Below are 27,922 nucleotides of genomic sequence, written 5' to 3'. Positions count from 1 at the left end.
ACACACACACACACACACACACACACACACACACACACACACACACACACACACACATCAGAGCAGAGCCACCAATAAAAGATAGAGCATTTATTCACAGAGACACAGACACACTACAGCAGGACAGGAAGTGATGAGCAGGACAGGAAGTGATCAGAGAGATAAGAGGCGTCTGAAAACACACACCATGTGATGTCCCCGTGCTCTGTCTGTCCTACCTCCTCTCCTCTCTCCTCACTCCTCTCTGATTAAGTCACATGACCTCAGGTCAGAGCTGACACACCTGTCAGGTGAGCCTCTAATACACACAGAGATCAGGAAACTTCATCTCGTAGAGCGGCGTGGAGCGCTGCGGCGAGTGACCAGACGGAGACGGGGGAGGACGGATGATGAGGTCAAAGACTTCGTCCAGTTTGGACTGAAGCAGCGACGTCTGCAGAGACAGAGACAGAAACGTAAATAAAACAGAAATCAGACAGAAACCACTGTATGAGGTCAGAGGTCAAAGGTCAGAGGTCAGAGGTCACTCACTCTGGCTCCACAGCGAGCAGCGATCTCCTCAAATGGAGCCGTCTGAAACTTCTCCACCACCTGTAGCCTCCTCCTCCGCTCCTCCTCCTCCACGCTCCCTCTGTCCTCTGTGAGACAGCGTGATGACATCATCACTACCATGTGACCTACCACAACCTCAATCAACCAATCAGTGTCCATCACTCACCAATCATGTTCTTCAGAGTCTCAAAGGTGATCTGCTCCGTCTGAGGCTTCTGCAGGCAGACAGGTGAGAGACAGACAGGTGAGAGACAGACAGGTGAGAGACAGACAGGTGAGAGACAGACAGGTGAGAGGCAGACAGGTGAGAGGCAGACAGGTGAGAGGCAGACAGGTGAGATGCAGACTGACAGGTGAGAGGCAGACAGGTGAGAGGCAGACAGGTGAGAGGCAGACAGGTGAGAGGCAGACAGGTGAGACGCAGACAGACAGGTGAGAGGCAGACCAGTGAGAGACAGACAGGTGAGAGGCAGACAGGTGAGAGACAGACAGGTACCTGCTGTGTCTCTGAGCTCTGAGGGTTCATGTCCATCTGCAGAGAGACGACGTCTCCGATACTTTTCCTCTTGGAGAGACGATCCTCATCTGAAACACACACAGCTTCAGATCCTGCTGTGGAGAGGTGTGTGTGTGTGTGTGTGTGTGTGTGTGTGTGTGTGTGTGTGTGTGTGTGTGTGTGTACCTGTCAGCTCAGGTGTGTACGGTGTGTTGAAGCGCTCGTCATGTGCGCCGTAGCTGCTTCCTGTCAGAGCCTCACTGAGCTTTGATTGGACGAACAGGAACTCTTCATCAACCTGCAGCTCACCTTCAGGAAGTCTGTCACACCACACACACACACACACACACACACACACACACACACACACACACACACAGAGCAGAGGTTTTGAGATGGTGTTGCAGTTTGTGATCCACCTGGTCAGAGTGTGATGTCACCTGAGCGTCTGCGTACCTGGGGCTGTCACAGAAGACGGCGTCAGGCAGCAGGTGAGGACAGCTCCTCTGTCGACTCTCTATCACCTGCACACACACACACACACACACAAACATCATTCAATATCTCTATTTAAACTCACTCACACACACACACACACACACACACACACACACACACACACACACACACTCGCCTGTGTGACGTGCTGGTGCAGAGCGGGTGGAGGCCCGAGCTGAGACAGCAGGTGGAGGAAGACGGCGCAGAGAGCGTGAACTCCACAGCGGTTAAAGACGGACAGACACTCCTGATTGGACAAAGCCAGCTCCTAATGGACCAATCAGAGCAGAGGAAGAACAGCTGATCAGAGATCGAGCACCTGAAGGTGGATGAATGTGATTGGCTGATCCTGAGCGGACCTGCAGAGCCAGAACCAGGCGGATCAGGTCCACCACCACCTCCTCACTGAGCAGCTCCACCCCCAGCACGGCCAGGAGGACGACGAGGGCCTGGTAATGGCCCCCCGCCCACTGCTCTCCTCCTTACAGGTGAGGTACACATGCCTGTAGAGACGCTGAGCGTGCTGCACACACACACACACACAACAGGGATCATTAGAAACACACACCTCCACCACCTGAGACCATCACAGCAGGCGTGTGTGTGTGTGTGTGTGTGTGTGTGTGTGTGTGTGTGTGTGTGTGAGTGCCTCACCTTCCTGATGAACAGGACGTCCTGCCGAGAACACCTGTCCTGCTTCAGCTCCAACACTGACACATCAAACGCCACACTGTGGACACACACACACACACACACACACACACACGCACACACGCACACACACACACACACACACACACACACACACACACAGATCGTTATAGAAATGAGGTGCAGTAACAGCAGTCTGCCACTGGATGGAGCCAAATCTCTGCCTCCTTCCCTCTATCAGCCTGTGCTGTGCGTGTGGATCATGTGACCTGGCGGTGGAGAGTCTGGCGGCGTTGTGGCGTCTGTCGATGAGCGAGGTGAGGATGGAGAGGACCAGCAGGCGGATCTCAGGATCCTCCATCAGCGTGAAGGACAGCAGAGGCTCCAGGAAGGACGAGGGCAGAGCCGTCAGCAGGTTACTGCTCTCATAGCGCTCCGACACTGGACACACACACACACACACACACAGATAGGTGAGACAGGTGAGACAGGTGAGGGGAGGGGTGAGGAAGCAGCTCAGAGGAGAAACACACACCTGAAGGAGCGACTTCAGCAGCATCACCTGGATCATTCTGCTGCCCTCGAAGCTGAGACACACACACACACACACACACACACACACACACACACACACACACACACACACACACTGTTATAAAGGTAAAGAGCTGGTCGTGGACAGAGCAGGTGGGCGGGGCTGAGCTGTACCCGGCGTTTGGCGAGCCCAGGGCGGGGTAGATTCCAGGAACGGGGATCTTCCCCATGATGAAGAGCATGACCTCTGACCTCTGGTAGACGGGGAGCGTGTTGGCGAAGGATCCTGTCACAGAATCAAACGTTAGGGAGGAAGAACTGACGGGACCATGACAGGAAACAGGAAGTGTGGGTCCTGACCGATGGTTTTGATGACGGCGTCCTGCAGCGTCTTCTCCTCAGCGGAGCTGGTTTTACTCAGCGCCGCGTTGTCGTAGAAACCGGTCAGCTCGTAGTCCACGCTCTGCCGCAGCTGTCGCAGCAAGGTGTTAAACACCTCCAGCACCGTGGGACCTTCACACACACACACACGGGGGTAAATATGAGACACACACACACACAGGACACACACACACACGGGTCAGAGGACGCAGACTGACCCACAGAGCCCGTGGCTTCGATCACAGCAGCTTCAGACAGAACCTCCACGATCCCCGCCCGCACCGACGCCGGACTCCTGCTGTTGGCGTCCAGGTGACCCAGCAGCTGCTGGATGACCAGGTGAGAGTGCTGGGACTGACCAGAGACAGGAAGAGACGGTCAGAGCAGCTGATCCAGACAGGTGAGGACAGGTGAGGACAGGTGAGGACAGGTGAGGACAGGTAAAGACAGGTAAAGACAGGTGAGGACAGGTAAAGACAGGTAAGGACAGGTGAGGACAGGTAAGGACAGGTGAGCACAGGTAAAACAGGTGAGGACAGGTGAGCACAGGTAAAGACAGGTGAGCACAGGTAAGGACAGGTAAAGACAGGTAAAGACAGGTGAGGACAGGTAAAGACAGGTAAGGACAGGTGAGGACAGGTAAGGACAGGTGAGGACAGGTAAAACAGGTGAGGACAGGTAAAGACAGGTAAGGACAGGTGAGGACAGGTAAAGACAGGTGAGGACAGGTGAGGACAGGTAAGGACAGGTAAAGACAGGTGAGGACAGGTAAAGACAGGTAAAGACAGGTAAAGACAGGTGAGGACAGGTGAGGACAGGTGAGGACAGGTGAGCACAGGTAAGGCGTCTCACCTGGATGGAGAACATGATGATCTGAAAACACTGAACGGCAAAACTTCTTCCTTCCCACAGACTGTGACTGTCCAGGTGCCTGAAAACACACACACCTTCACTGACTGAGTGCCACAGTGTGTGTGTGTGTGTGTGTGTGTGTGTGTGTGTGTGTGTGTGTGTGTGTGTGTGTCTTACATAAGCACAGGTCTGATGGCGTTGTTGATGTGTCCGTACGCTGCTCGTCCCAGTAACTCCCTGAAACACACCTCAGTCTGCTCTGCTGGAGACTCACTACACACACACACACACACACACACACACACACACACACACACACACACACACACACACACACACACACATACACACAGAATAAGAAACATCTTCAGGATGTTTTATCACCAAAAATAAAAAGACTCGATCTCAAGTTCCTGTTTTTTCATTATCTGTTAATTAGTGTGTGTGTGTGTGTGTATGTGTGTGTGTGTGTGTGTGTGTACCTGTCGGCCTGTGTGTGCTGCTGCAGGTTGACCAGCAGGGCGGGGACGATCTGCTCCATGTGACGTAGCTCCCAGATGTTTGCCTGCAGCTCGTCGTCCACCGTCTTCCTGACCACACCCTGCAGACCCCTGATCCCCGACACACGGATCCTACACACACACACACACACACACACACACACACACACACACACACTTATTATACCTTTTAATAAAGTCTCTGGCGTGTTTTTAGCGTGGAGGAGGAGCTGACCTGTTGCGTGTCTCGGGGTCTTCGTGCTCAGAGTGACACATCTCACTGAAGCGAGACACGAAGAAGTCGTAGCTGCGATGATACGACGGCGTGTCCTCCTCGATGTTCGCAAACTTCACAAACTGCAGTGAGGAGAGACGTAGAGAGGGAGAGAGGGAAAGAGGGAGGGCGTCATGAAGCTGCAGAGACGAACAGATCCCCTCTGAGTGTGTGTGTGTGTGTGTGTGTAACAGCTGAATGCATGCATGACGTTGGGATGGAGGGATTACTGATGGACAGAGGTCATGATGTCATCCTCTCTGTCTCCATCTGTGCCCAGAGAGGAGCACCATGAAGAGTGGAGGGTGTGGTGAGGTGTCTGGGGTGAGGTGTGGCGGCGCTCACAGAGCTGGTGGCGAGCATGTGCAGGTGCGGCTTGTCGTGCTCCAGCAGCAGACGCAGCGTGCTGAGGAAGCTCTCCACCAGCAGGTTGATGCTCTGACAGTGACAGGCCAGCAGCAGCTGCTCCATCGCCTCCATCGCTATGCACACGTACCTGCAGGGGGTGCACGCTGCCTGTTAGTGCACACTGGCGTCTGTGTGTGAAAGCGTGTGAGAGTGTGTGAGAGTGTGTGTGCTGACCCGTAGCGATGACGGTTCAGCTCTCGCGTCAGGCGCTCGGACAGGTACGCAGCGATACGGTCGAGTTTCTCTGGAGCAGACAGAGCGAAGAACGTCAGCTTCTCCATGTTGGCCTTCACCAGCCCCTCCTACACACACACACACACACACACACACACACACACACACAGAATCAGAGTTAAAATGTGTGTACTCCTGTGTGTGTGTGTGTGTGTGTGTGTGTGTGTGTGTGTGTGTGTACCTCGGGGTCCTCTGGGAAAATGTTGTCCACCAGCCGCTTGTAGCGAGGTCGCAGCGCCCAGCAGCACCCACACAGCCCTGCAGAGAGAGGAGGGAGGGGTCAGTGAGTGAGCAGAGCGCCCTCCAGGGGGCAGCACAGAGTCGCCATGCCCCGCCCCCCCCTTGGCGTCGGGTGTCCAGAGGTTTTTGGGAGATTAAAAGAGACGAGGAATCGACCAATGGTGACCTGCCAGCTCATCACGCTGACGACCAGGAGCAGGAGCGGTGATGCAGTAATCCTGCAGACTCTCTGTTACATAACAACATAACAACACACTGAGCCCCTGAGCCCCTGAGCAAGGCATCCTGGAGTTATCACAGAGACACATCCCCAAACTGAGGAAAACCGGCCTCTGAGAGTCCAGACCCACAGGGGTCAGATCCAGGTCCATCACTGACTCAGAGCTGCTCTGACGCCCCCTGGTTTCCTGATGCTGAGAGGATGAAATGTTTCTTCAATCCTGACAGAAAGCATCCTCACGCCGTCTCCTTCGACCTCGTTAAAACCTCGGCGCTCTGACGCTCACCTGTGGAGCTCGACCTGCAGCTCGCACCGACACGACGCTAACCTGACAGAAAGCATCCTCACGCCGTTAGCGTCTCCTCTGACCTCGTTAAAACCTCGCCGCTCTGACGCTCACCTGTGGAGCTCGACCTGCGACGCTAACCTGACAGAAAAAGTGAATAAATGTGAAAAAATCTCACCGTACATGAAGACGACTGCAGCTCACATCCACACCGTCCCCTCCATCACACACACAAACACACACACTCTCATGGTTAATCCTCTGCACACACCGCGCCGCCGCCGTGGAGCCGCCTCCTCTCGCTCGCCGTCACTCACACACTCGTCAGGTTGGAGCTCTGATTGAGAGAAACTCTGTTTGTTTCAGCTGATTTATAATCCCAGCAGCTTTAACCCTGAAACATTCCCCTCTCTGAGCGTGTGTGTGTGTGAGTGTGTGTGTGTGTGTGTGTGTGTGTGTGTGATCCGGGCCATGTGCAGCAGCTCAGCTCTATAATCTGCTCTGGATTTATTCATCATTCCAGCAGCAACAGGAAGAGGAAGCATCATAACGTGCAGAGTCCAGGTCAGGTGGTCTGAGATACACGACGGCGTGATGACATCACAAACACGACCATGACACGCTGGGTGAGCGTCCTCTGCTCTCTGATTCACATCGCAGAGAAAACCTGGACTCTGACCAAAGCCCTAATCTCCTCATCTGAAGATTAATCTGACGTTAATCTTGCTGCATCTGTACCTGAGTTTGTTTCCTCCAGTTTCATGTTTCTGAGGATAATCTGCCGCGTTCCCTCACATTAATCTGGTTAACCCTTCAGAGCGCTGCGAGCAGAGCGAACTAACGGCGTCAGAGGAGGAAACTCAGAGCGTGTGATCAGGTGTGAGGAGGAGTCAGAGCCGTACCTCCTGGAGCCTGGTGGTCCAGCACGGAGCAGCAGTCCTGCAGGAGCCTCCGAGGAGCCTGGGACACGGTGGACAGCGCCGCAGACCTGGGCAGAGACATCCCCCGGGGCAAACTGGGCATGCTGGGTAAACTGGGAGCTGTGAGGCCTCGGGGCAGGCTGGGCATGCTGGGTAAACCGGGCATGCTGGGTAGACTGGGCATGGTGAAGCCTCGAGGTAAACTGGGCAGACTGGGAGGGCTGACGCCGCTGAACAGGGACGGCATGGTCATCCCCCGCTGCATGCTGGGACGGCTGGGAGCCTCCGGCGTGTCCGTGGTGGCAGGCGGCGAGAGGAGGATGGCGGTGGAGGCTGAGAGCAGGAGTGGAGGTGCAGAGGAGGTGCAACAGAAAAGCAGGATTAGATTGAGAAACCTCCTCCTCCTCCTCCTCCTCCAAACATTCCTCTGAGCGTTAACCCCTCCAGCTCCCAGGTGCTCGGCTCCGACAAAACCTTCATTAACAGTAAAAGAGGAGAAGAAGCTGCACACTTTGACCTCCTCCTCCTAAGAGGGAGGGAGGTCAGAGGGTCAGAGGGAGGTTTGGACCTCCTTACATCCATGACTCCATCAGCAGATCTCCTCCTCCAGCTCAACACCCTGAAAGAAAGTCAGAAACACACACACACACACAGCTGCTACCTGCTCGACTCAACGCTGCTCTGTTCCAGTCTGACCCTCATACACACACACACACACACACACACACACACACACACACACACACACACACACACACACACACACACACACACACACACACACACACACACACAGCTGCTTACGTAACGCGTGCTGAGCCTGGACTGTCCGGCTGCTCCATCAATGATCAATACATGTGATCGACCGCGTGTCCCAGCACTCGTCACAGCTCGTTACAGCTCCATCAACAGCGGGTCTGGGTTTGAGGAGCAGAGGGAGGAGCAGAGGGAGGAGCAGAGGGAGGAGCAGAGGGAGGAGCAGAGGGAGGAGGAGCAGACACAGGAGGAGAAACGGGAGACAAAAACAGGTTAGGGAGTAAAAGCATCAGAGCAGGAGCAGCAGGCGGGCCGTCAAACAGCGCCCTGACACTCAGGCCGCTCACAGGACGGACTAAATCCTGTGCAGGAGCGCCCCCTGCTGCTCCACACAGGTTACTGCACGCCCTGCACATCAGAGTGGGAAGGAAACGCTCTCAGAAACTGAAGCTTGTTGTGTTTTTATTGAAGTGAAAGTTTAAAAAAGCGTCTGCTCATCTTTAAAAATCACGCTGCAGGCTGCCGCCGCCGCCATCTTTCTTTTTCACTCTCACGTCGCAGCTCAGATCAGTCTCTTTGAAAAGTCTGAGGTCAAAGGTCAAAGGTGAAATGTTGAGTCCATCCACCTTAAAGAGTTTGCTGACCCCCTACAAACAGTCCTCCAAGCTCCGCCTCCAGCTCCTGCAGGTGGGAGGGGCTAAACCTGTCCACACTGGCGTTGGTGGCGTCTCCCAGCGTCCTCCACCACGGCAGCCGGCTCGCCTGCAGCATTGCATTGTGGGAATCACAGGCCCGAGCAGCAACAGGACCTGAGGGGCTCAGGAAGGACTCTGCATCTGTTGCCGTGACGACACCAAGAGGCGGGGCATCTGTCAGAGAGAGGGGAGGGGCCATCAGGGCAGGTGATGATGTCATTCTGAAAACATCTGTGAGTCTGAGTGGGTCTCCTCCTCCACGCCAAGCGGGCACTTCCTGCCACAAGGAGAGAAAAGGAGGAAGGAGGTGAAGGAGTGTGTGTGTGTGTGTGTGTGAGACCTCTGAGCAGCTCCAGCTGTGTGTGTGTGTGAGCCAGCAGGGCCTCCATCCGCTGCTCCTCCCTCCTCTGCTGCTCCCCCCTCTGCAGCTCCGTCAGGATCAGCAGCTGCACCTCCTCATGGAGGCGCGTGCACTCCTGAGAGGAGGCACGGGACGACTGCATAAACACACACACACACACACACACACACACACACACACACACACACACATAAAGGCTGTCAGTAACACTCTGACCATCAGTTTGTGTGTGTGTGTGTGTGTGTGTGTGTGTGTGTGTGTGTGTGTGTGTGTGTGTGTGTGTGTGTGTGTGTGGCTCTTACAGGATGCAGTGAGATGTGCTCCTCCACCTGTCTCTTTAGCTCCACCCTCCTGCTGTCTGTCAAACCTCTCTGACCAATCCAGAACGGCGGGATGGGAGGAGCCTTTGCTGCTCGTCGCTTCTGCAGGAAGTTACGCACCTGGAAGAGTCGAGTGTGTTTGTTAGAGTGTGTGTGTGTGTGTGTGTGTGTGAGTTTGTGTGTGTGTGTGTGAGTGTGTGTGAGTGTGTGTGTGTGTGTGTACCGCTCTCTGTAGCGTCCTGGCTGCTCTTGTCCTGGTGTGTGAGTGTGTGAGTGTGTGTCGGTGTGTGTTGTAGAGCCTCCGCTCTCTGAATCCTCTCCAGGAGCTCTGGATCACGACGGCTGCTCGCCGCTCACACTCCTGCAGGTACGGCTGCACCTGCTCTGAAAACACACACACACACACACACACACACACACAGGGTCAAAGGTAAAGAAGGACCATTTGAACATAGCTGCAGCGTGTGAGTGTGTGAGTGTGTGAGTGTGTATGAGTGTGTGTACCTGCAGGCAGCAGCTGCAGCAGTTGTCTCTGTTTCTGGTGGAACCTCCTCCTCGCCTGCTGCCGCCTCACACACACCTACAACACACACACATGGTGTATTAGAGACACACACACACACACAGGTTATTAACTGTCACGTCACTGAGACTCACCTGATATTTTAACTCCTCCTCCCAACGCTGCGCCTCCCTCTGCTGCTGCTGCTGTCTCCTCCGAGCCCTGACACACACACACACACACACACACTCAGCTTTACGTCGTACTGACAGAGACACAGACAGGTGTGCAGACAGACAGGTACCTGTATCTCCTCTGCAGCGCGCTCACCGCTCTGTTCAGGCTCTTCACTCTGCGTCTGATCTGAAACGACCTCCACGCCGCCTGAATCACGCACGCCGCCCGCACACGCTCTGACTCCTCCTGCCACACAGAGGGAAGGGGTCAGAGGTTAAAGTCAGCTGACATCATTTCCTGAAGCGTTTCCTCCGACCAACCTGTGACTGGCTCCTCCCTCCTCTGTCTGATTGGATTAGAGTAATCAGCTGATCCACGTCTTCGTCAAAACCCCGCCCCCTCCAGTCTTTGTCCAATAGGCTGTCCAGACCTGCAGGGACAGAGTGATGAGTTAGTGACCCTCGCTCTGACAGCGTCAGTCCAACAGAGAGACGTGACCTCTGACCTCTGAAGCTGAGGAGGAGGGGCCTGACGCGCTGCTCCTGCTGATTGGCCAGGAGGAGGATCAGTCTGATGGAGGCTCCGCCCACCGACGCATCAGGGCTGACGGCTAATTGGGCAACAGCCTCGTTAAGCAGCAGCATGAGCGTGTCATCGCTCAACCCGGAGACGAAGTCCCTGAGAGGAGAAAGAGACGTGTGTGTGTGTGAGTGTGAGTGTGTGTCTCTGTAAATGTGTGTGTGTGAGTGTGTGTGTGTGTGTGTGTGTGTGTGTGTGTGTGTGTGTGTGTGTGTTACCTTCTGGCTGAGCAGGTTTGAATCCACAGCTGCACACACAGCAGAGACACACTGACGTCATCACACATCTGGATCTGCTCGTAGTGGGCGGAGCTTAAGACTGTAAGACATAAAACACCTGAGGTCACCTGACCTGCTGCACCAGTCACTCAGGGACACTGACACACACACACACACACACACACACACACACACACACACACACACACACACACACACACACACACACAAACACACACACACACACACACACACGCACACACACACACGGATCAATAGCCAATCAGAGCAGATGAAGGTGACTGACCCTGAGCTGTGAGACCGGGGTGAGCTCTGAGCAGGCGGACCACCGAGTCCATCAGCCTCCTGAAGACAGACTGACAGAGAGACAGACGGTCAGAGAGACAGACAGTCAGAGAGACAGACAGTCACAGACAGACGGTCAGAGAGACAGACTGACAGAGAGAGAGAGACAGACAGACAGAAAACTCTGTGAGGACGACTCCTCCTCACCTCCTCCTGCCTCAGCAGCTCATTGGCCAATGACAGAAGGCTGTCCATCAGTGACGGCAGGAACAGCCTGTGGAAGGTGTCAGAGCGCCTGCCTGGCTCCACCCCCACACAGCAGGAGCTGCAAACACACAGACAGGAGTTTATCCCTCCTTTCTCACTCTTCCTGAAGCTAAACATCACTTCCTGCTGCTGAGTGACGTGTGAATCCTAATCTAATAAAGGATAAAGAAATGCACTGAACCTGGTGAGCTGGGCGAGCGTGGCGATGGCGCTCCAGTTCCCCCGCAGCTTCCTGGGTTCCCGGGACAGAATGAGGAGGCAGTGACTCAGGACGCCGCTCAGAAACAGCTGAGCCTTCACATGAGTCAACACGCCGCTGTCTGTCTGCACGGCCGCCATGTTTAAGATCTCTGACAGAGACACAGGGGTTAGTTTCAGGTCCCAGAATCCTGTATGGGGTCTCTCTGTGATCCAGGTGGACTCACTGTTTAACCCAGTGTTCAGCAGGCGGAGCCTCTGCTCCAGGTCCAGGTCTTCATCCTGAAGCTGCCTCTTCAGTTCAAACACCATGGCCTCCTCCTTCACCTCCTTCTCCTCCTCCTGGGGCTTCATTCTCCCTGTAACAACCTGCAAACAGTCACAGACACAGGTCATCAAGGAGCTAATCCACAGGAGTCCAGCTCAGTCTACAACCAGCCACAGGGACACATTCAGGTCCAGACAGGTCCAGACAGGTCCAGACAGGTCCAGACAGGTGTGTCAGGTGTGTCAGGTGTCAGATCACCTGTCAGTGCCCAGCAAACAGCTGCATCAGAGACTGAGGAGGGTCACACCTCCATAACAAACACCTGTCAGCCTGTGGCTAGCTGCTAGCTGCTAAATGCTAAATGCTTACAGACAGATTCTTCATTGTTTTTACACTTTAACTAAAAACTGTTTAAAGAATCAAACAGAGCTGAATTAAACTGACAGAGAAGAGTTCACAGGAAACACTGAGGCTGAAAAAACAACTCACAGTCAGTGAAAAGAGACAAAATCCACCTCTGCTGGGTCGATCAGTGAGCTAACACCGAGGACCGAACGCTCTGCCGTTACTATGACAACCTGACGTCATGAAGCAGCGACGTCACTTCCTTCTGCACTAATGCCTATCCTGTGTGTGTGTGTTTCACAGATAACTGACGTAATTGAAATTTCCGTGTGGAGGCTGCAGTGTTTGCAGTCGTCCTGTGGGTGGCGCTGAATTCATTCATTTCTCTTTATGACTGGTGATTGTTTTCTGATATATTCTACGGCAGGCGTCAAGGGTCAATTTATTTCCAAGATATTACCAGTTTGACTTTTTGCACATTCAGAGAAAGTTTTTCCTACGAATTAAAATAAAATCTGAATGTTTTGATTTTTTCTCCGAGAAAAAAACTGAAAGAGGAAAAAAAATGAATGAATGTTTTGGGTCGTGGGAGAAGTTGATTTGTGTCTCTTTGTCTGAGAATTGTGATAAAAAAATAAACACGCTGCGTGTTTTTCTTTGTTTTACCGAGTTTCGCTCATGCGTAAAGAGATCTTGGTGTCACGCGCACATGACCACCTCTCCGTTACATTACCGGGTCTGACGGTAACGGTAACGTTCATAGTAACGGCGAGAAGCGGGGGTTGTGTGTATGTGTGTGCAAGTGTGTGTGTGTGTGTGTGTGTGTGTGAGAGAGTGTGTGTTTCTCGGTGCAGCAGCTGCTGCAGCCCTCATGCACAGCGCCCCTCCAGCTCTCCGGTGCGCCTGCGTGGAGAAACACACCGAGCGACCGAGCGTCCGCTGCCTGGACCGGCAGGAGGAGAGATAGGAGCACCGGGGCTGCGGGAACTTCACGGAGACAGTAACTGATGCAGTAACGGGGTCGGAGGCAGGAGCGGTGACGTGATGTGATGCGATGCCGCGCGGGATCACGGTAACGTAAGAACAGCAGCAGCGGCGGAGGAGGAGGAGGAGGAGGAGGAGGACCACCGAGGCTGAGCCGAGGAGGATGCAGCAGTGACCGACCGATCGGTACCAGGAGGAGGGGAACACATCCGTCCATCCTACGGTGCGCCCGCCCGTCTCCCCGGGTCCTGGACCGACCCGATCCGATGTAAAGCCGCAGGGATGGACGGGTAGGCAGGGAGGAGGCGCGCGGAGCGAAGCAAGCGACGGTACATAACGGAGGAGAGAGCGCGAGGAAGAGGAGGAGGAGGAGAGGGGGAGGAGGGAGGCGCCAGGCGAAGGAGCAGCGCGAGGAGGAGGGAGGATGAATCCGGTGGATGGAGGAGGAGAAGCGGGCCCGGACGGCCTGGCGACGGCAGGTAGGGTGTGTGTGTGCGTGTGTGCGTGTGTGTGTGCGCGCATTCATGTGCGTCCGTGTGCACGCGCGTGTGTGTAGTAGGAGCTGCTGTCGCCATGATGCCTCCACATCCGCCCATTGACTCAGAGTGTGTGTGTGTGTGTGTGTGTGTGTGTGTGTGTGTGTGTGTGTGTGTGTGTGTGTGTGTGTGTGTAGGCTACATGCTATAAATGTGTGTTAAGTGTGTGTCAGCATCCCTCCATCCAATGGCACTGAGAGGTGTGTGTGTGTGTGTGTGTGTGTATTGGGGGTGGAGGGTCCTCACCAAGGAGGATTGTGGGAAGGCCTGCACTCAGTGTGTGTGTGTGTGTGTGTGTGTGTGTGTGTGTGTGTGTGTGTGTGTGAGTGTGTGTGTGTGTATGTTTAGTATTATGAGTTGTATTGATATTAATGCTGCGCTCTGATTGGCTGACAGGCCTCAGATTTAACATCATCTTAGCTCCCTCAGGTACGCTCACCTGCAGGTTACTATGGCAACAGTTCTGATGCTGCATGCAGGTATTTAGAGTAAATGGAGGCTTTGTGTGACAGGTGAGCAGTTACCTGAGATTACACCTGGATAATCTTCATGAGGCCAGGCAGGGGGGGTCAAACTGGGACCTGGTCTCCCTCTGAGGTCTGCAGGAACATGAGAAACATGAGAAACATGAGAAACATGAGAAACATGAGAAACAGAAGATGGTCAGAGGATCATTACAGCTGATGTTTGAGCCTTGGAGAGATTCGGGCTAACATGCTCCATCCAGCTGCTCCTGAAGAAGGACGCTGTCTGCTAAACCAGAATAATCTGCACTAAACCCTCACCTCCTCATGGGGATTATAAAATCTGCCGTGGTTTACAGCCTGGAGGAGTCTGAGAGGTGATGTGAGCTCTGAAGACAAACAGTGAGACTGAAAGCAGCTGAACGCTAACCAACGCTAACCAACGCTAACCAACGCTAACCAACGCTAACCAACGCTAACCAGCTGATTGTGGTTCCTGGTCAAAGTGTGTCAGAGTGCAACAGGAGAGCCTGTCACATCATCAGACCACACCACCGCCCAGGTTCAGGTGGAGGCAGTCTGAGGTGGAGGGTTTACAGAGACCCTGTCCACGTGCTGCTACTTTATTTCCACGCTCACGTTTGTGTTTTAGTGTCAGCCTCAGCGTGACGTGCTCGTCTCTCAGCCTGACATTCAGACGCTCAGAGGACGCCGTGCTGAAGCGGTTTCATTATTTGTCGTTGCGTAATGTGTGTGATGAGTCCTGACAGACTGACTTTCTCTGAAGGCTTTCATCTGCTCCGTGAAGAGGCTATTTTGGGCTTTACACTGACTCAGAGTGTGTGAGAGTGTTTTATTGGGGTGAGACAGCTTGATCAGGATGGAGATCCCTCCTCCGACTCCCTCTGCTGGTCTGGAGCCGGTTTGATTGACAGCTGGATGAGAGTGAGTCGTCCTGAGAGGCAGCTGATCGGGGATCAATGTGAGCGTCCTGGATTCACACACGGTGTCATGTTTACAGCCCACACACACCCACAAACACACTCATTACTGACTGCAGGCTGTGAGCTCCTGCTCTCAGACGTGTACTACACACACACACACACACACACACACACACACACACACACACACACACGTCTCTGGTCAGTTCATTCACATGGACGTCTGATGTGATTGGCTCAGAGAGGAACAGTCTGATGATGATAACCTCAGATCTCCTCACAACTCCTCCTGCTCCACCTGTGACGGCTCCAGGTGGACGGTGGAGACAAACCTCCACCCGAGTCCGGCTCAGACATGGATAAACCAGAACCCGAGCTCCAACGAGCTGCTGCAGTCAAACACCTCCCTGGTTTTAGGAGGCTCTGATTGATACGCCTGGTCCTGACCTATATACTCGTGTTAAGAGGTTGATGTGAAAACAGGGTCCACAGCAGCCCCCATAATCCCCCTCAGGTCTCTGAACAAACTGAGCACAGACCGCAGCCAGTCTGGGTCTGAGGTCTGAGTCCAGGGCTTTAAGGAGCTGGATCAGTCCAGAGGAGGAGAGGACTCAAGGACAGGGATGAAGGAGACAGAGTGAGGAGGAGGAGGAGGAGGAGGTGAGGCTCCTCCATGTTTCCCTCCCTCTCTCTGAGGGTGAGCGCGGCGCGTTGAGCTGCTAATGTGAGGCGTTTAATGCCCTCAGTGAGTGTGTGTGTTGGATTAGCTTCTCCCTGCTGTGCAGGATGATCTGACACACACAGGAGGCCTGTATGTCTGTCTGTAACACACACACACACACACACACACACACACACACACACACACACACAGTGAGCTGCAGCTCTTTAATTGAAATGTCTGTCAGCTCCTCTCTGCAGCCTGATTGGCTGGTGGAGGTGGAGGTGTGGAGACAGGTTGGTGGAGGAGGGAGTCATCCCCAGACCTGAGGCCTGGGTGTTTACACACACACACACACACACACACACACACGATGAGGGGATGAGGTGAGCAGCAGGTGAACTCTGTCTCTGTGCCTCAGGTTCAGGTAAAGCGGAGAGCGTCCGGGCCGTCGACGTCCTGACGGTGCTCAGAGAGAAAGTAGCCTTTGTTTCAGGTAAGACACGCCCACACCTGTCCACGCTTCACCTGCTCTTTAATCCAGGTGTGACCCACTGTAACCATCCCACTCTTCCAGGTGGGCGGGACAAACGTGGCGGACCAATCCTGACCTTCCCTGCCAGGACCAATCATGATCGAATAAAACAGGAAGACCTCAGCCGACTGGTTACGTACCTGTCCACCATACCCAGGTAACCCCCCCTCCACCTGTCTGTGTCTCAGCCTGTGCAGGTGAACAGGCGAGTGGTCACACCTGTCTCTCTGTCTCTCAGTGAGGACGTGCGTGCGCGGGGCTTCACCGTGGTGGTGGACATGCGGGGCAGTAAGTGGGACAGCGTGAAGCCGGTTCTACGGACGCTGCAGGAGTCGTTTTCCTCCAACATCCACACGGCGCTGCTCATCAAACCCGACACCTTCTGGCAGAAACACAAGACCAACCTGGGCAGCGCCAAGCTCAGCTTCGAGGTACGAGTCCAGGGTCCTGGTGCTGCTGTGAGCTGTGGACCTTCAGGGACTCTGGTGTCCTGGTCTCACTCTGTCCTCCGTCTGTCTTCCTGTCTCAGACCAGCCTGGTGTCGGTGGAGGGTCTGTCCCGCCTCGTTGACCCCTCCCAGCTGACCTCTGACCTCGGCGGCTCGCTGGAGTACGACCATGTGGAGTGGACCGAGCTGCGTCTGGGTCTGGAGGAGTTCTCGGGAGCTGCCACGCAGCTGTTGGCCCAGCTGGATCAGCTGGAGGCCGGGCTGAACCGGATCCCTGAGCCCCAGGACGTGGACGAGGCCCGCAAGTGAGGCTCAGCTTCGGCGCCACAGCGATGGTCTGATCCACGGTCGGATCCGTAGAGGTTTGTCTGACCAGCTCTCTCTGTCCACAGACTCCTCGAGGAACACGGACGCCTCCGCAACACCATCGCCACGGCTCCGGTCGATGCTCTGGAGCGAGAGGGGCGGAGCTTACTGCAGCGAATGCGTCTTGGTCCCGCCCATGGTGACGCCTCCACTGAGGGGAGCGGCGGGGGCGGGAGCCACGGCAGCTGGCTGTCGGGCGGCGCCGACTTCCAGAGCGTGGCCCCGAAGGTGTCGTCTCTGCTGGACCGCATGCAGGCGGCTCGCACGCACCTGCTGCAGAGCTGGAGCGACAGGAAGCTGCACCTGGACCAGGCCCTGCAGCTGCACCTGTTCGAGCAGGACGCCGCCAAGGTCAGCCTGCTCTCACCTGTCTGCCTCTCACCTGTCTGTCTCACCTGTCTGTCTCACCTGTCTGCCTCTCACCTGTCTGCCTCTCACCTGTCTGTCTCACCTGTCTGTCTCACCTGTCTGCCTCACCTGTCTGTCTCTCACCTGTCTGCCTCTCACCTGTCTGTCTCTCACCTGTCTCCCTCTCACCTGTCTGCCTCTCACCTGTCTCCCTCTCACCTGTCTGCCTCTCACCTGTCTGTCTCACCTGTCTGTCTCACCTGTCTGTCTCACCTGTCTGTCTCTCACCTGTCTGTCTCACCTGTGTCCCTCTCACCTGTCTGCCTCTCACCTGTCTGCCTCTCACCTGTCTGTCTCTCACCTGTCTGTCTCACCTGTCTGTCTCACCTGTCTGCCTCTCACCTGTCTGCCTCTCACCTGTCTGTCTCTCACCTGTCTGTCTCACCTGTCTGTCTCACCTGTCTCCCTCTCACCTGTCTGCCTCTCACCTGTCTGTCTCTCACCTGTCTGCCTCTCACCTGTCTGTCTCTCACCTGTCTCCCTCTCACCTGTCTGTCTCTCAGATGTCGGAGTGGATCGCTCACAGTAAGGAGTTGTTCGTCCAGAGTCTGTCAGAGGTCGGTCAGAGTCATCAGCACGCCGTCGACCTCCAGACGCAGCATCAGCATTTCACCGCCAACTGCATGGTGAGTGGGCAGGTGTGTGTGTGTGAGATGATGTGTGTGTGTGTGTGTGTTAAATACACTCACTTCCTGTGTGTGTTGATGCAGAATGGCAGTGTGAATGTGGACAGCGTGGTCACCGTGGCGGCGAGGCTGGCGGAGGCGGGTCACTACGGGGCGGAGCGAATCGCCTTGGTGTCGTCACGGTTACAGGAGGACTGGAAGTCCCTGACGACGGCACTGGAGGAGCGCAGCAACACGCTCGCCATGGCAACAGGATTCCACCAGGGGGCGGAGCAGGTGAGTACCTCTGACCTCACAGGTCTGTTTAGAGGACGGCGTGCTGACCACATGCTCACCTGTCCTCCTGTACCTGTCCAGTTCCTGCTCAGAGTGGAGGGCTGGGTCCAGGTGTGCTCTGAGGGCTCGTTGCCGTCGGCGACAGCAGAGCTGGAAGCAGCAACGAAGAAACACCTGGAGCTGAACGAAGAGATCTCTGCCAACTACACACAGGTACCTGTCTGTCTGCTCACCTGTCTGTCTGCTCACCTGTCTGTCTGCTCACCTGTCTGTCTGCTCACCTGTCTGTCTGCACACCTGTCTGTCTGCACACCTGTCTGTCTGCACACCTGTCTATCTGCTCACCTGTCTATCTGCTCACCTGTCTAACCCCTCACCTGTCTAACCCCTCACCTGTCTAACCCCTCACCTGTCTGCAGGTCAGTGAGAGCGGTAAAGCCCTATTGGACGTCCTCCAGCGCACACCGACCACCGACGCTGAGGACTCTGCAGCCAAACCAGACTTCACCGCCGCCACGCACGGCATCATGGGAGTTCTGCACCAAGTCATGCAGGTGTGTCCAGCCTCAGAGCAGCCGACAGGCTGACAGACAGACAGGTGGAGGTGTGCTAAAGCTACCTCTTCTTTTCCTGCAGGGTCACCATGAGGTGGAGGGGGCGTGGCAGCACCGTAAGCTCCGCCTCCACCAGCGTCTGCAGCTGTGCGTGTTCCAGCAGGACGTCAGACAGGTAAGAACGCTCTGGAAGCTCCGCCTCTCTTCAGTCAGAGCGTGGTGTCTCACACCTGTCCCTCTCTCAGGTGTTGGACTGGGTGGAGCAGCACGGCGAGGTCTTCCTGAACAAACACAGCGGCGTGGGCAAGTCCCTGCACCGAGCGCGAGCGCTGCAGAAACGCCACGACGACTTCCAGCAGGTCGCACAGGTGAGACGATCCAACAGCAACACATCGTGCTACAGCCTGATGGAAGCACTAACATCAGAGTGTGTGTGTGTGTGTGTGTGTGTGTGTGTGTGTGTGTGTGTGTGTGTGTGTGTGTGTGTGGCAGAACACTTACACTAACGCAGAGAAGCTTCTGGAAGCAGCAGACCAGCTGGCTCAGTCCGGGGAGTGTGAGGAGGAGGAGATCTACCAGGCGGCGCGGGACCTGGAGCTCCGTATGCAGGTAACCCTCCTGTAACATGAGGAGGCTTTTATTGTGAAAGGCTCGGACAGGAAGTGTGAGTCACTCAGAGTGTGTGTGTGTGTGTGTGTGTGTATGTGAATTATTGATGTGTTGATGGTGTGTGATGGATCCACTTTGTGTTGCAGGCCTTCATCCAGAGAGTGGAGCAGAGGAAGCTGCTGCTGGACCTCGCCGTGTCCTTCTACACACACACCAAGGAGGTGAGACACACACACACATACACACACACTGTGATAAATCATGTTATAAAGTGCTCCTCCTCACCTCCTGCTCCTCCTGCTCCTCCTCAGCTCTCGGTGTGGATGGAGGGTCTCCAGAAGCAGCTCTCCTCTGACCTCTGCGTGTGCCCGGACTCGGTGGAGGCTCTTCAGACTCTGATCAGTCAGCAGCAGCAGCAGCAGGCCAACACACAGGTAACCTGCTGACCTTTGACCTCTCACCTGACGTCTAACAACGACCTAACCCTCCTGACCCCTGACCCCTGACCCCTGGCGTCTAACCCTCACACTAACCCTGCCTCTAACCCTGACCCACAGGAGGCAGCGATGAGCGTCATCCGGGAAGGAGAAGACCTCATCCTGCAGCTCAGGTACCCACAGAGCGGGTGTGTTTGATTCACGCCGCGGCGCTGCACAGGTGCACTGTTTGTCCCCTCAGGTCGGGGTCAGTCTGAGTCCGTCAGTCGCTCTCTGTAACATAACGTCTGATTTTAACTTCCTGAACTGAAGCACATCACATGACTCTGCATCACACCCTGACCTGTGTGGGTGCGTTTGTTTTCTCTTCTGTGTGTCCTGGAGAGGTGCCTGTGTGTTTCCTGTGTGTAGATGTTTCTCTCTGTGTGTTTTTATGTTGTTGCTCCGTCTCAGGTCGGTTCGTCTCCAGCTCTGTTGATCGTTGAGGTGTGTTTGTTTCAGGCCCCAGGGCAGCTCGGTGGCTCATGTGGAGACGGTGCTCCAGCAGCTGGAGGAGTCCCACGTGCAGCTGGAGGAACTTTTCCACCAGAGGAAGATCCGTCTGGATGTTTTCCTGCAGCTCCGCATCCTGCACCAGTGCACGCTGGAGGTGAGCTCCTCCGCTCTCAGGTTAAAGGTTCAGGTTCCTACGCTGCACCACGTGAAGGTGAGCTCACCTCCTGCTCTGCTCTCAGGTCACCGGGGAGATGGACGCGTGGAAGCAGGACCTCCAGAAACAGTCCCAGGACTTCTCCTCAGAGAAAGCAGCCGCTCCGAGGCTCACAGACACAAACCAGGACAAGCTGGCCCAGGACAAACTGGCTCTGGGACAAGCCCGGCTAGCAGAGGCTAGCCCTGAGGTGCTAACGCTCGCTCAGCAGCGCATCCACAGGTACGACCATGACGCCAGATCAGATCAGATCAGATCAGACCAGATCAGAGAGTCTGCTCAGGTTTAACGAACCCCTCTGATCCTCAGGCACATGGAGCGGCGCCTGGCCATGAACAACATGATCTACGAGGTCATCCAGCAAGGTCACGACCTCCAGCAGTACATCACAGAGGTCCAGGCCTCAGGTGAGCGGGCAGGTGCACCTCCATCCTCAGGGGGTCAGGTGGTCTTCTGTGGGCCGTAGAGCTCTGGGGCGATCCTGGATCTGGTCCTGAAGTAGATTATAGTTCTGGGTGGACTCCAGGGGCTGGCAGGGGTTTTTAGACGAAGGTTTTCCAGAGTCCACTTCACAGAGACTCAGTAAAGAGCTTCCTGTGCTTGGATCTCCAAACTGTCTCTGAGGGTTTTCCAGAGTCCACTTCGGCCTCAAACGACCGGACTCTGGCTGGAGGCCCAGCTGGCAGGAAGCAGATGGAGCAGGAACCATATTTAGTCCCTGGTTTAGAGAGGGAACAGCAGAGTCTGGTTTAGGCTGGGTCTGGTTTAGGCTGAGGGAGGGGGACGGTCTGGATGCTGCATCACTCTGACCAGGATCACAGCGAGCAGAGGGGGAAAGGGGGATGAGGTTACCATGGAAACTGCTCTCTGAAGCACACAGCTGGTCCCCATGGAAACCTGGGTATTGAATTTGCCATGGAGACACACACACACACACACACACACACACACACACACACACACACACACACACACACACACACATGTAAAAGCAGAATTTAGATCAAAACCAGACGTGAAACATTCCTGCACAAAGATCCTTATCTTTGTGTGTGTGTGTGTGTGTGTGTGTGTGTGTGTGTGTGTGTGTGTGTGTGTGTGTGTGTGTGTGTGTGTGTGTCAGGTATCGAGCTCTCGGAGGCAGAGGGGGGTCTCTCCTCTCAGGTGGAGGAGCTGCAGCACCTCCTGCAGGACAAACAAAAGGAGCTGCAGCAGATAGCAGATCACACACACACACACCTGGAGCAGAACCTGCAGCTGAGACACCTGCAGAGCCAGGTCAAACAGGTAACACACACACACACACACACACACACACACACAGGAGAGACTGTGCACTCTCTCAGGACATGCTTACCTGAGATTTCGGTGTGTGTGTGTGTGTGTGTGTGTCAGGTGCTGGGCTGGATCTCGGAGGGGGAGGTCATGTTGTCGTCCTGCATGTTGAACTCCAGCTGTTTGTCTGAAGCTGAGCAGCTGCAGAGGGAGCATGAGCGCCTCCAGCAGGCCATCGAGGTGAGTGCACACACACACGTTCACAGAGGAGCAGTGGGAGTCATGGGGAAAGGTCAAAGGTCAGCCAATCAGCTGCTGTGCGTCCTCAGGCCCTGCTGCACGCCGACTCCCTGCAGAGGACCCATCAGGTGGCTCTGGCCCTGCAGCAGAGAGCCGAGCTGCTGGTCAGGTCAGTGCTCTTCCTCCGCCCGCCGCACGCTCAGCAGGTGATGCTCCGCCCAGGATCTGACCTCTGACCTCTTCCTTCTCAGGTCGGGCCACTACGACCCGGACGCAGTGAGGTCTTGTGCCCAGACGGTGGCGCTGCACTGGCAGACTCTGATGCTGAGGATTGAGGATCGTCTGAAACTGGTCAACGCCTCCGCAGCCTTCTACAGGACGTCCCAGCAGGTGAGCCCACCTGTCTGTCTGAACACCTGTCTGTCTCTACACCTGTCTGTCTCTACACCTGTCTGTCTCTACACCTGTCTAACCTCTGATCTGTCTGCGTACCTGTCCACCCTCCTCCCAGGTGTGTGGGGTCTTAGAGAGTCTGGAGCAGGAGTACCGCAGGGAGGAGGACTGGTGTGGAGGTGGGGAGCGTCAGCCGGAGCAGCTGCTGCCGCTCATCAACAAACACATGGAGCAGAAGGAGGCCTTCCTGAAGGTGAGGAGGAGGAGGAGCACAGAGGAGCACAGAGGAGCACAGACACCTGACCAGGTGTGTGAGGACGAGCGGTACCTTCCTAACCTCCTTGTCTCCTTCAGGCGTGCACTCTGGCCCGACGTAACGCTGAAGTTTTCCTCAAGTACATCCACCGCAACAGCGCCACCATGGCCAACATCTCAGGCCACAGCGTCACTGTGTCCGGGGTCACAGAGGTCACAGGACACTCCAGGGTCCCAGAGCAGCAGGTCAAAGGTGAGCTCAGAAAAACCAGCACGAGGAGCCCGAGTCCGAGAGGAGCCCCACAGGTCTCACTGAGTGTGTGTGTGTGTGTGTGTGTGTGTGTGTGTGTGTGTGTGTGTGTGTGTGTGTGTGTGTGTGTGTGTGCAGGTATCCTCAGTGAGCTGCTCCAGAGGGAAAACCGAGTCCTTCACTTCTGGACTTTGAAGAAACGCAGACTGGATCAGTGCCAGCAGTACCTGATGTTCCAGAGCCACGCCCAGCAGGTACACCTGGTCTGAGGTCTTCAGCCTGGTCTGAAGTCTTTGGACTGATCCCTCAGTCCCTGACCCTGTGACCTCCTCACCTAACCCTCTGACCGTTGTTTTAACGTGTTCTGGTTGCAGGCCATGGATTGGCTGCAGCAGTCAGGTGATCACTACCTGTCCACGCACACGTCAGCAGGCGCGTCCATCCCAGAGACACAAGACCTGCTGAACCAGCACAGAGAGTTCTGTGTGTCTGCCAAGGTGAGACACACACACACACACACACACTCAGGTAGAGCACCTCCTCATGATGTCATCACTCACCTGCCCACCTGTCTCTCAGCACACTCAGGAGAAGGTTCACCTGCTCATCCAATTAGCTGAGAGCATGTTGGCGAAAGGCCACGCCCACCGCACAGAGCTGCGTCGCTGCGTCTCCACCGTGGACAAACGTTACCGCGACTTCACCGTCAGGATGGGACAGTACCGCCACCTGCTGGAGACGGCGCTGGGCGGCTGCTCACAGGTCTGAGGACTGAAGGTAAACATGAGCAAAGACACACCTGACAGGTGAGCTCTGACCTGTTCTCATCCTCCCACAGGACAACAAGGACCTGGAGCTGGAGCTGATCCCCAACAGCCTGTCCGACTCAGACCCTGAGGTGAACCTGTCCGACCCGAGCCACCAGGTCAGCGACGAGAAGAGACGATCAGCGCGCAAGAAAGAGTGAGACACACACCTGTCTGTGTGCAGTAACACCTGTCTGTGTCAGAAACACCTGTCTGTGTGCAGTAACACCTGTCTGTGTCAGAAACACCTGTCTGTGTGCAGTAACACCTGTCTGTGTGTCTGTGTGCAGTAACACCTGTCTGTGTGCAGTAACACCTGTCTGTGTCAGAAACACCTGTCTGTGTGCAGAAACACCTGTCTGTGTCAGAAACACCTGTCTGTGTCAGAAACACCTGTCTGTCTGTGTGCAGTAACACCTGTCTGTGTGCAGTAACACCTGTCTGTGTGCAGTAACACCTGTCTGTGTGCAGTAACACCTGTCTGTGTGCAGAAACACCTGTCTGTGTGTCCTCAGGTACATCATGGCGGAGCTCCTGCAGACAGAGAGAGTCTACGTCAGAGACCTGCAGGAGTGCATCGAGGTAAAACCTGTCTATGTGACTCTGTGGTCACCTCAGCGCCCTCTGCTGGCAGCTCTGTGCACACACTCACACACACACAAACACACACACCCTCCTTACCTGGTGATGCTCTCTGTCTGTGCAGACGTACCTGTGGGAGATGACGAGCGGCTCAGAGGACGTCCCCCCTGGTCTCTCCAACAAAGACGACGTAGTTTTTGGAAACATCCAGGACATCTACGAGTTCCACAACAGGTATGCTGCACATGCTGCATGCTGCATGCTGCACGCTGCACTCTGCAGGCTGCACGCTGCACGCTGCATGAGAGCACAGACTCTGCAGGCTCTCTGCTCACACTCTCTGCTCTGCGTTTCAGCATCTTCCTGAAGGAGCTGGAAAACTACGAGCAGCTCCCTGAGGACGTGGGTCACTGCTTCGTCACCTGGGTAACCACCTCATCATCATCCTCAGTGATTCATAACCTCAGCTCCTGATCAAACCCTCTAATGAACCCTCCTCTCTGTGTCTCAGGCCGATAAGTTCCACATGTACGTGACCTACTGCAGGAACAAACCGGACTCCAGTCTCCTCATCCAGCAGCACGGCGTGGGCTTCTTCGAGGTCAGGCGCTCAGACGCTGGTGATGTGCTCGCTGAGTGTGCTGAAAACAAACCTCTGAGTTTTTATTTTGTGTGTGTGTGCAGGAGGTCCAGAGGAGACACGGTCTGGCCAACTCCATCTCCTCAGCCCTGATCAAACCGGTCCAGAGGATCACCAAGTACCAGCTGCTGCTGAAGGTAACGCAGAGCGGGCCAGCGAGAGTTAAAGCAAGAGGAGGAGTGTGTTTGCTCCTCCTGCCTGATTCAGAGGGTTTAAAGAGAGCAGCTTTAGACGCAGAGACGCTTCATGAGGAGCCCAGAGGAGCCGACTGTGCCCAGAATAAAAATAAAAGAGGTTTCATGTTTGTTTGGAGAGAGGAGCTGAGCAGCAGCAGGGGTCTGAGGACGGCGTCCACATGGACTCTTCATTTTTCATGTGTCTGTTTTTGTCTGTTCAGGCTAACGTTAGCGGCTGAGAGGAGTCAGGGTTATTTATAACAGCCTCACAGTCCTGTTTCTGCTGCAGGAGCTGCTGGCGTGCTGCGAGGAGGGCAAAGGGGAGATCAAGGAGGGCCTGGACGTGATGCTGAGCGTGCCAAAGAGAGCTAACGATGCTATGCATGTTAGCATGCTGGAAGGTAACACACACCTGAGACGCAGTCAGAGACGTTTTCATGTTTAGAGTGAGCTCACACCTGTCCTCGCTCGCAGGTCTGGAGGAGGGTCTGGAGGTGCAGGGCGAGCTCCTCCTCCAGGACTCCTTCCTGGTTTGGGAGCCGAAGTCTCTGATCAGGAAGGGGCGGGACCGACACCTCTTCCTGTTCGAGCTGTCACTCATCTTCAGCAAGGAGATCAAAGACTCGTCTGGACGGACCAAATACCTGTACAAGAGCAGACTGAGGGTAAACACACACTGACACACACACACACACACTCACAGGACAGCAGGTAAACACACACACCCTCTCCCCTCAGACCTCAGAGCTCGGGGTGACCGAGCACATTGAGGGAGACCCCTGCAAGTTCGCCCTGTGGGTGGGACGAACGCCGACGTCAGACAACAAGACGGTCCTGAAGGTGTGTGACATCACAGGCGTTAGCCGCTGTTAGCATGTCTCCAGGTGTGTGAGCTGACTCACCTGTCCTCCCCCCTCAGGCGGCCTCGCTGGAGCTGAAGCAGGAGTGGGTCCGCAGCATCCGCCAGGTGATCCAGGAGAGGCGGGGCCACCTGCGTGGCGCCCTGAGGGAGCCCATCCCGCTCCCGAAGACCCCCAACCCCACCCTGGGGAGACAGAGGAGCATCAGCCGCAGGTCAGCACACACACACACACACACACACACACACACACACACACACACACACACACACGGTTAACATGTGTGTGACACATACCTCTGGTCATGTGATCTGTGAGTTTAAAGCTCAGTAAGAGGAGAGAGAGTGCTGCTAACACGTGTGTGTGTGTGTGTGTGTGTGTGTGTGTGTGTGTCTGTGTGTCAGGGAGACGAGCGAGGACGCAGACAGTCTTGGTGATGCGAGCAGTCAGCCGGACACCGTCTCCATCGCCTCCAGAACGTCACAGAACACCGCCGACAGCGACAAGGTAACACACACACACACACCACACACACACACAGATGTGCTCTAACCAACACACACACACACACACTGAGGGGTGTGTCAGGCAGTCTTATGACCTCACCGCTGCTGCAGCCGGCTGGGCGTGTGTGTGAAAGTGTGTGTGAGTGTGTGAGGGAGTTTCCTCCGCTCACTCTGGTTTAGAAACGTTCAGTCTTCCTCTGCGCAGCTGATGAGGTGCGTTTGATTTGTTTACCTGCTGATGGGGAGCTGAGGCAGGGGTCAGGGGCTGACCTTTGACCCCCGACACTGGGACATGCTGTGGGGTTAAATATCTGAGCTGTGATTGGTGGAGATCAGGACTGATCAGAGCTGCTGCTGAGTGAGTGAGTGAGTGTGTTCCTCTGTATCCACCAAACACTTCTAGTTTTTTAAAGTCTTTTAAAGTTTTAAAGTTTTTAGTTTAAAGATTTTAATTTAAAGTTTTGTATTTTGAAGTTTCTCAGTGTGTGTGTGTGTGTGTGTGTGTGTGTGTGTGAGATACTGCTGAGCTGTTTGCTGATCACATCTGTGTTCGATTTGGACGGGGAACACCCGTTACTCCCTACAGACGCTCTGAGAGTGTGAGTGTGTGTGTGTGTGTGTGTGTGTGTGTGTGTGTGTGTGTGTTTCGTACTGCAGCTGGAGTTAAATGGATCACATGATGTTTTCCTTTTTCCTCTCCACCAATCAGAGCTGAGGGCTCCTGCGCTGTGATTGGTCGGTTAGGTATGGTGATGTATGGATGCTGTAGGGTCAGACTTTAGTCGTTCTTCATCTGGGGAGGTGTGTGTGTGTGTGTGTGTGTGTATGTGTGTGTGTGTGTGTGTGTGTGTGTGTGTGTGTGTGTGTGTGTGTGTGTCTCTCACCTGTGTGTGTGTGTGTGTGTTTCCAGCTGTCTGGGGGCTGTGAGTTAGTGGTGGTGCTGCTGGACTTCTCCTCTGGAGGATCGGGGGAGCTGAGCGTCCGCTGTGGTCAGACCGTGGAGCTGGTGGAGCGCTCTGCAGACCGGCCCGGGTGGTGTCTGGTCAGAACCACGGACCAGTCCCCCCAACAGGTGAGACCCAGACCCTCAGACCCTCAGACCCACAGATCCACCTCTGACCTCCTCTCTGACCTCCTCTCTGACCTCCTCTCTGACCTCCTCTCTGACCTCCTCTCTGACCTCCTCTCTGTCGCCCCCTGCAGGAGGGCTTACTGCCCATGAGCGCCCTCTGCCTGTCACACTCCCACAGTGCAGCCGACATGGAGGGGCTGGTTCCTGCTTCCACCACCTCCTCCAGCACCTCCTCTACGTCCAACACCACCTCCTCCACCTGCAACTCCACC

General features: G+C 55.2%; 3 protein-coding genes across 6 annotated transcripts in view; 1 reads left to right on the top strand and 2 right to left on the bottom strand.

The window, feature by feature from the left end:
• Window positions 1–124: 124 nt before the first annotated feature.
• On the bottom strand, window positions 125–7,540 carry LOC141785810 (protein EFR3 homolog B-like). The gene is given in 23 exon segments (XM_074664332.1): window positions 125–433; window positions 532–638; window positions 719–767; window positions 1,049–1,137; window positions 1,235–1,368; window positions 1,505–1,572; window positions 1,683–1,814; window positions 1,906–2,013; window positions 2,016–2,069; window positions 2,201–2,276; window positions 2,467–2,639; window positions 2,733–2,784; window positions 2,906–3,017; window positions 3,092–3,244; window positions 3,331–3,466; window positions 3,965–4,043; window positions 4,142–4,237; window positions 4,447–4,596; window positions 4,700–4,821; window positions 5,084–5,234; window positions 5,321–5,448; window positions 5,562–5,638; window positions 7,029–7,540. Coding segments are annotated over 23 exon segments (2,664 nt in total). The 5' UTR covers window positions 7,312–7,540; the 3' UTR covers window positions 125–298.
• Window positions 7,541–7,905: 365 nt separating this feature from the next.
• Window positions 7,906–14,157, bottom strand: iqcb1 (IQ motif containing B1). 4 transcript variants are annotated; one of them, XM_074664335.1, is made up of 15 exons: window positions 14,083–14,157; window positions 11,653–11,794; window positions 11,409–11,577; window positions 11,168–11,285; window positions 10,962–11,031; window positions 10,655–10,754; window positions 10,363–10,535; window positions 10,178–10,287; window positions 9,985–10,103; window positions 9,836–9,902; window positions 9,683–9,758; window positions 9,402–9,562; window positions 9,161–9,298; window positions 8,838–8,994; window positions 7,906–8,671 (listed from the first exon to the last, which is right to left on the bottom strand). In XM_074664335.1, exons 2-15 carry the CDS (start codon window positions 11,777–11,779, stop codon window positions 8,430–8,432), a joined length of 1,827 nt encoding a protein of 608 aa, XP_074520436.1. In that variant the 5' UTR covers window positions 11,780–11,794; window positions 14,083–14,157; the 3' UTR covers window positions 7,906–8,429. The 4 variants fall into 4 exon arrangements, with proteins under 4 accessions (XP_074520436.1, XP_074520435.1, XP_074520434.1 ...); XM_074664334.1 differs by lacking the exon at window positions 14,083–14,157 and adding an exon at window positions 12,183–13,626; XM_074664333.1 differs by lacking the exon at window positions 14,083–14,157 and having other exon boundaries at window positions 11,653–11,914.
• The window catches only part of LOC141785808 (kalirin-like), a 21,825-nt gene continuing 6,772 nt past the window's right edge, over window positions 12,870–27,922 (top strand). The window contains exons 1-41 of the mRNA XM_074664330.1: window positions 12,870–13,501; window positions 16,049–16,123; window positions 16,205–16,319; window positions 16,401–16,593; window positions 16,692–16,915; window positions 17,003–17,327; window positions 17,888–18,010; window positions 18,095–18,286; window positions 18,368–18,499; window positions 18,706–18,840; window positions 18,923–19,015; window positions 19,086–19,208; window positions 19,333–19,449; window positions 19,596–19,670; window positions 19,761–19,883; window positions 20,007–20,059; window positions 20,388–20,535; window positions 20,621–20,817; window positions 20,905–21,002; window positions 21,719–21,882; window positions 21,991–22,110; window positions 22,200–22,279; window positions 22,362–22,500; window positions 22,622–22,756; window positions 22,858–23,011; window positions 23,147–23,262; window positions 23,383–23,505; window positions 23,588–23,770; window positions 23,847–23,971; window positions 24,330–24,396; window positions 24,521–24,630; window positions 24,753–24,822; window positions 24,908–24,997; window positions 25,081–25,173; window positions 25,502–25,613; window positions 25,687–25,877; window positions 25,951–26,052; window positions 26,132–26,286; window positions 26,477–26,579; window positions 27,489–27,650; window positions 27,782–27,922. The exon at window positions 27,782–27,922 is cut by the window's right edge and continues 58 nt beyond it. Coding sequence (XP_074520431.1) covers window positions 13,447–13,501; window positions 16,049–16,123; window positions 16,205–16,319; window positions 16,401–16,593; window positions 16,692–16,915; window positions 17,003–17,327; window positions 17,888–18,010; window positions 18,095–18,286; window positions 18,368–18,499; window positions 18,706–18,840; window positions 18,923–19,015; window positions 19,086–19,208; window positions 19,333–19,449; window positions 19,596–19,670; window positions 19,761–19,883; window positions 20,007–20,059; window positions 20,388–20,535; window positions 20,621–20,817; window positions 20,905–21,002; window positions 21,719–21,882; window positions 21,991–22,110; window positions 22,200–22,279; window positions 22,362–22,500; window positions 22,622–22,756; window positions 22,858–23,011; window positions 23,147–23,262; window positions 23,383–23,505; window positions 23,588–23,770; window positions 23,847–23,971; window positions 24,330–24,396; window positions 24,521–24,630; window positions 24,753–24,822; window positions 24,908–24,997; window positions 25,081–25,173; window positions 25,502–25,613; window positions 25,687–25,877; window positions 25,951–26,052; window positions 26,132–26,286; window positions 26,477–26,579; window positions 27,489–27,650; window positions 27,782–27,922 — 5,331 coding nt within the window. The 5' untranslated portion in view covers window positions 12,870–13,446. The remainder of the gene's footprint in view (window positions 13,502–16,048; window positions 16,124–16,204; window positions 16,320–16,400; window positions 16,594–16,691; window positions 16,916–17,002; window positions 17,328–17,887; window positions 18,011–18,094; window positions 18,287–18,367; window positions 18,500–18,705; window positions 18,841–18,922; window positions 19,016–19,085; window positions 19,209–19,332; window positions 19,450–19,595; window positions 19,671–19,760; window positions 19,884–20,006; window positions 20,060–20,387; window positions 20,536–20,620; window positions 20,818–20,904; window positions 21,003–21,718; window positions 21,883–21,990; window positions 22,111–22,199; window positions 22,280–22,361; window positions 22,501–22,621; window positions 22,757–22,857; window positions 23,012–23,146; window positions 23,263–23,382; window positions 23,506–23,587; window positions 23,771–23,846; window positions 23,972–24,329; window positions 24,397–24,520; window positions 24,631–24,752; window positions 24,823–24,907; window positions 24,998–25,080; window positions 25,174–25,501; window positions 25,614–25,686; window positions 25,878–25,950; window positions 26,053–26,131; window positions 26,287–26,476; window positions 26,580–27,488; window positions 27,651–27,781) is intronic.

This window comes from Halichoeres trimaculatus, unplaced genomic scaffold (genome assembly GCF_033239565.1).
Source record: "Halichoeres trimaculatus isolate MK-OKI-2021-1 unplaced genomic scaffold, fHalTri1.1 fHalTri1_scaffold_24, whole genome shotgun sequence".
NCBI classification, from domain to species: Eukaryota; Metazoa; Chordata; class Actinopteri; order Labriformes; family Labridae; genus Halichoeres; species Halichoeres trimaculatus.
Note: the sequence above shows the minus strand (reverse complement) of the source record. Positions and strands in the feature narration are given on the sequence as shown.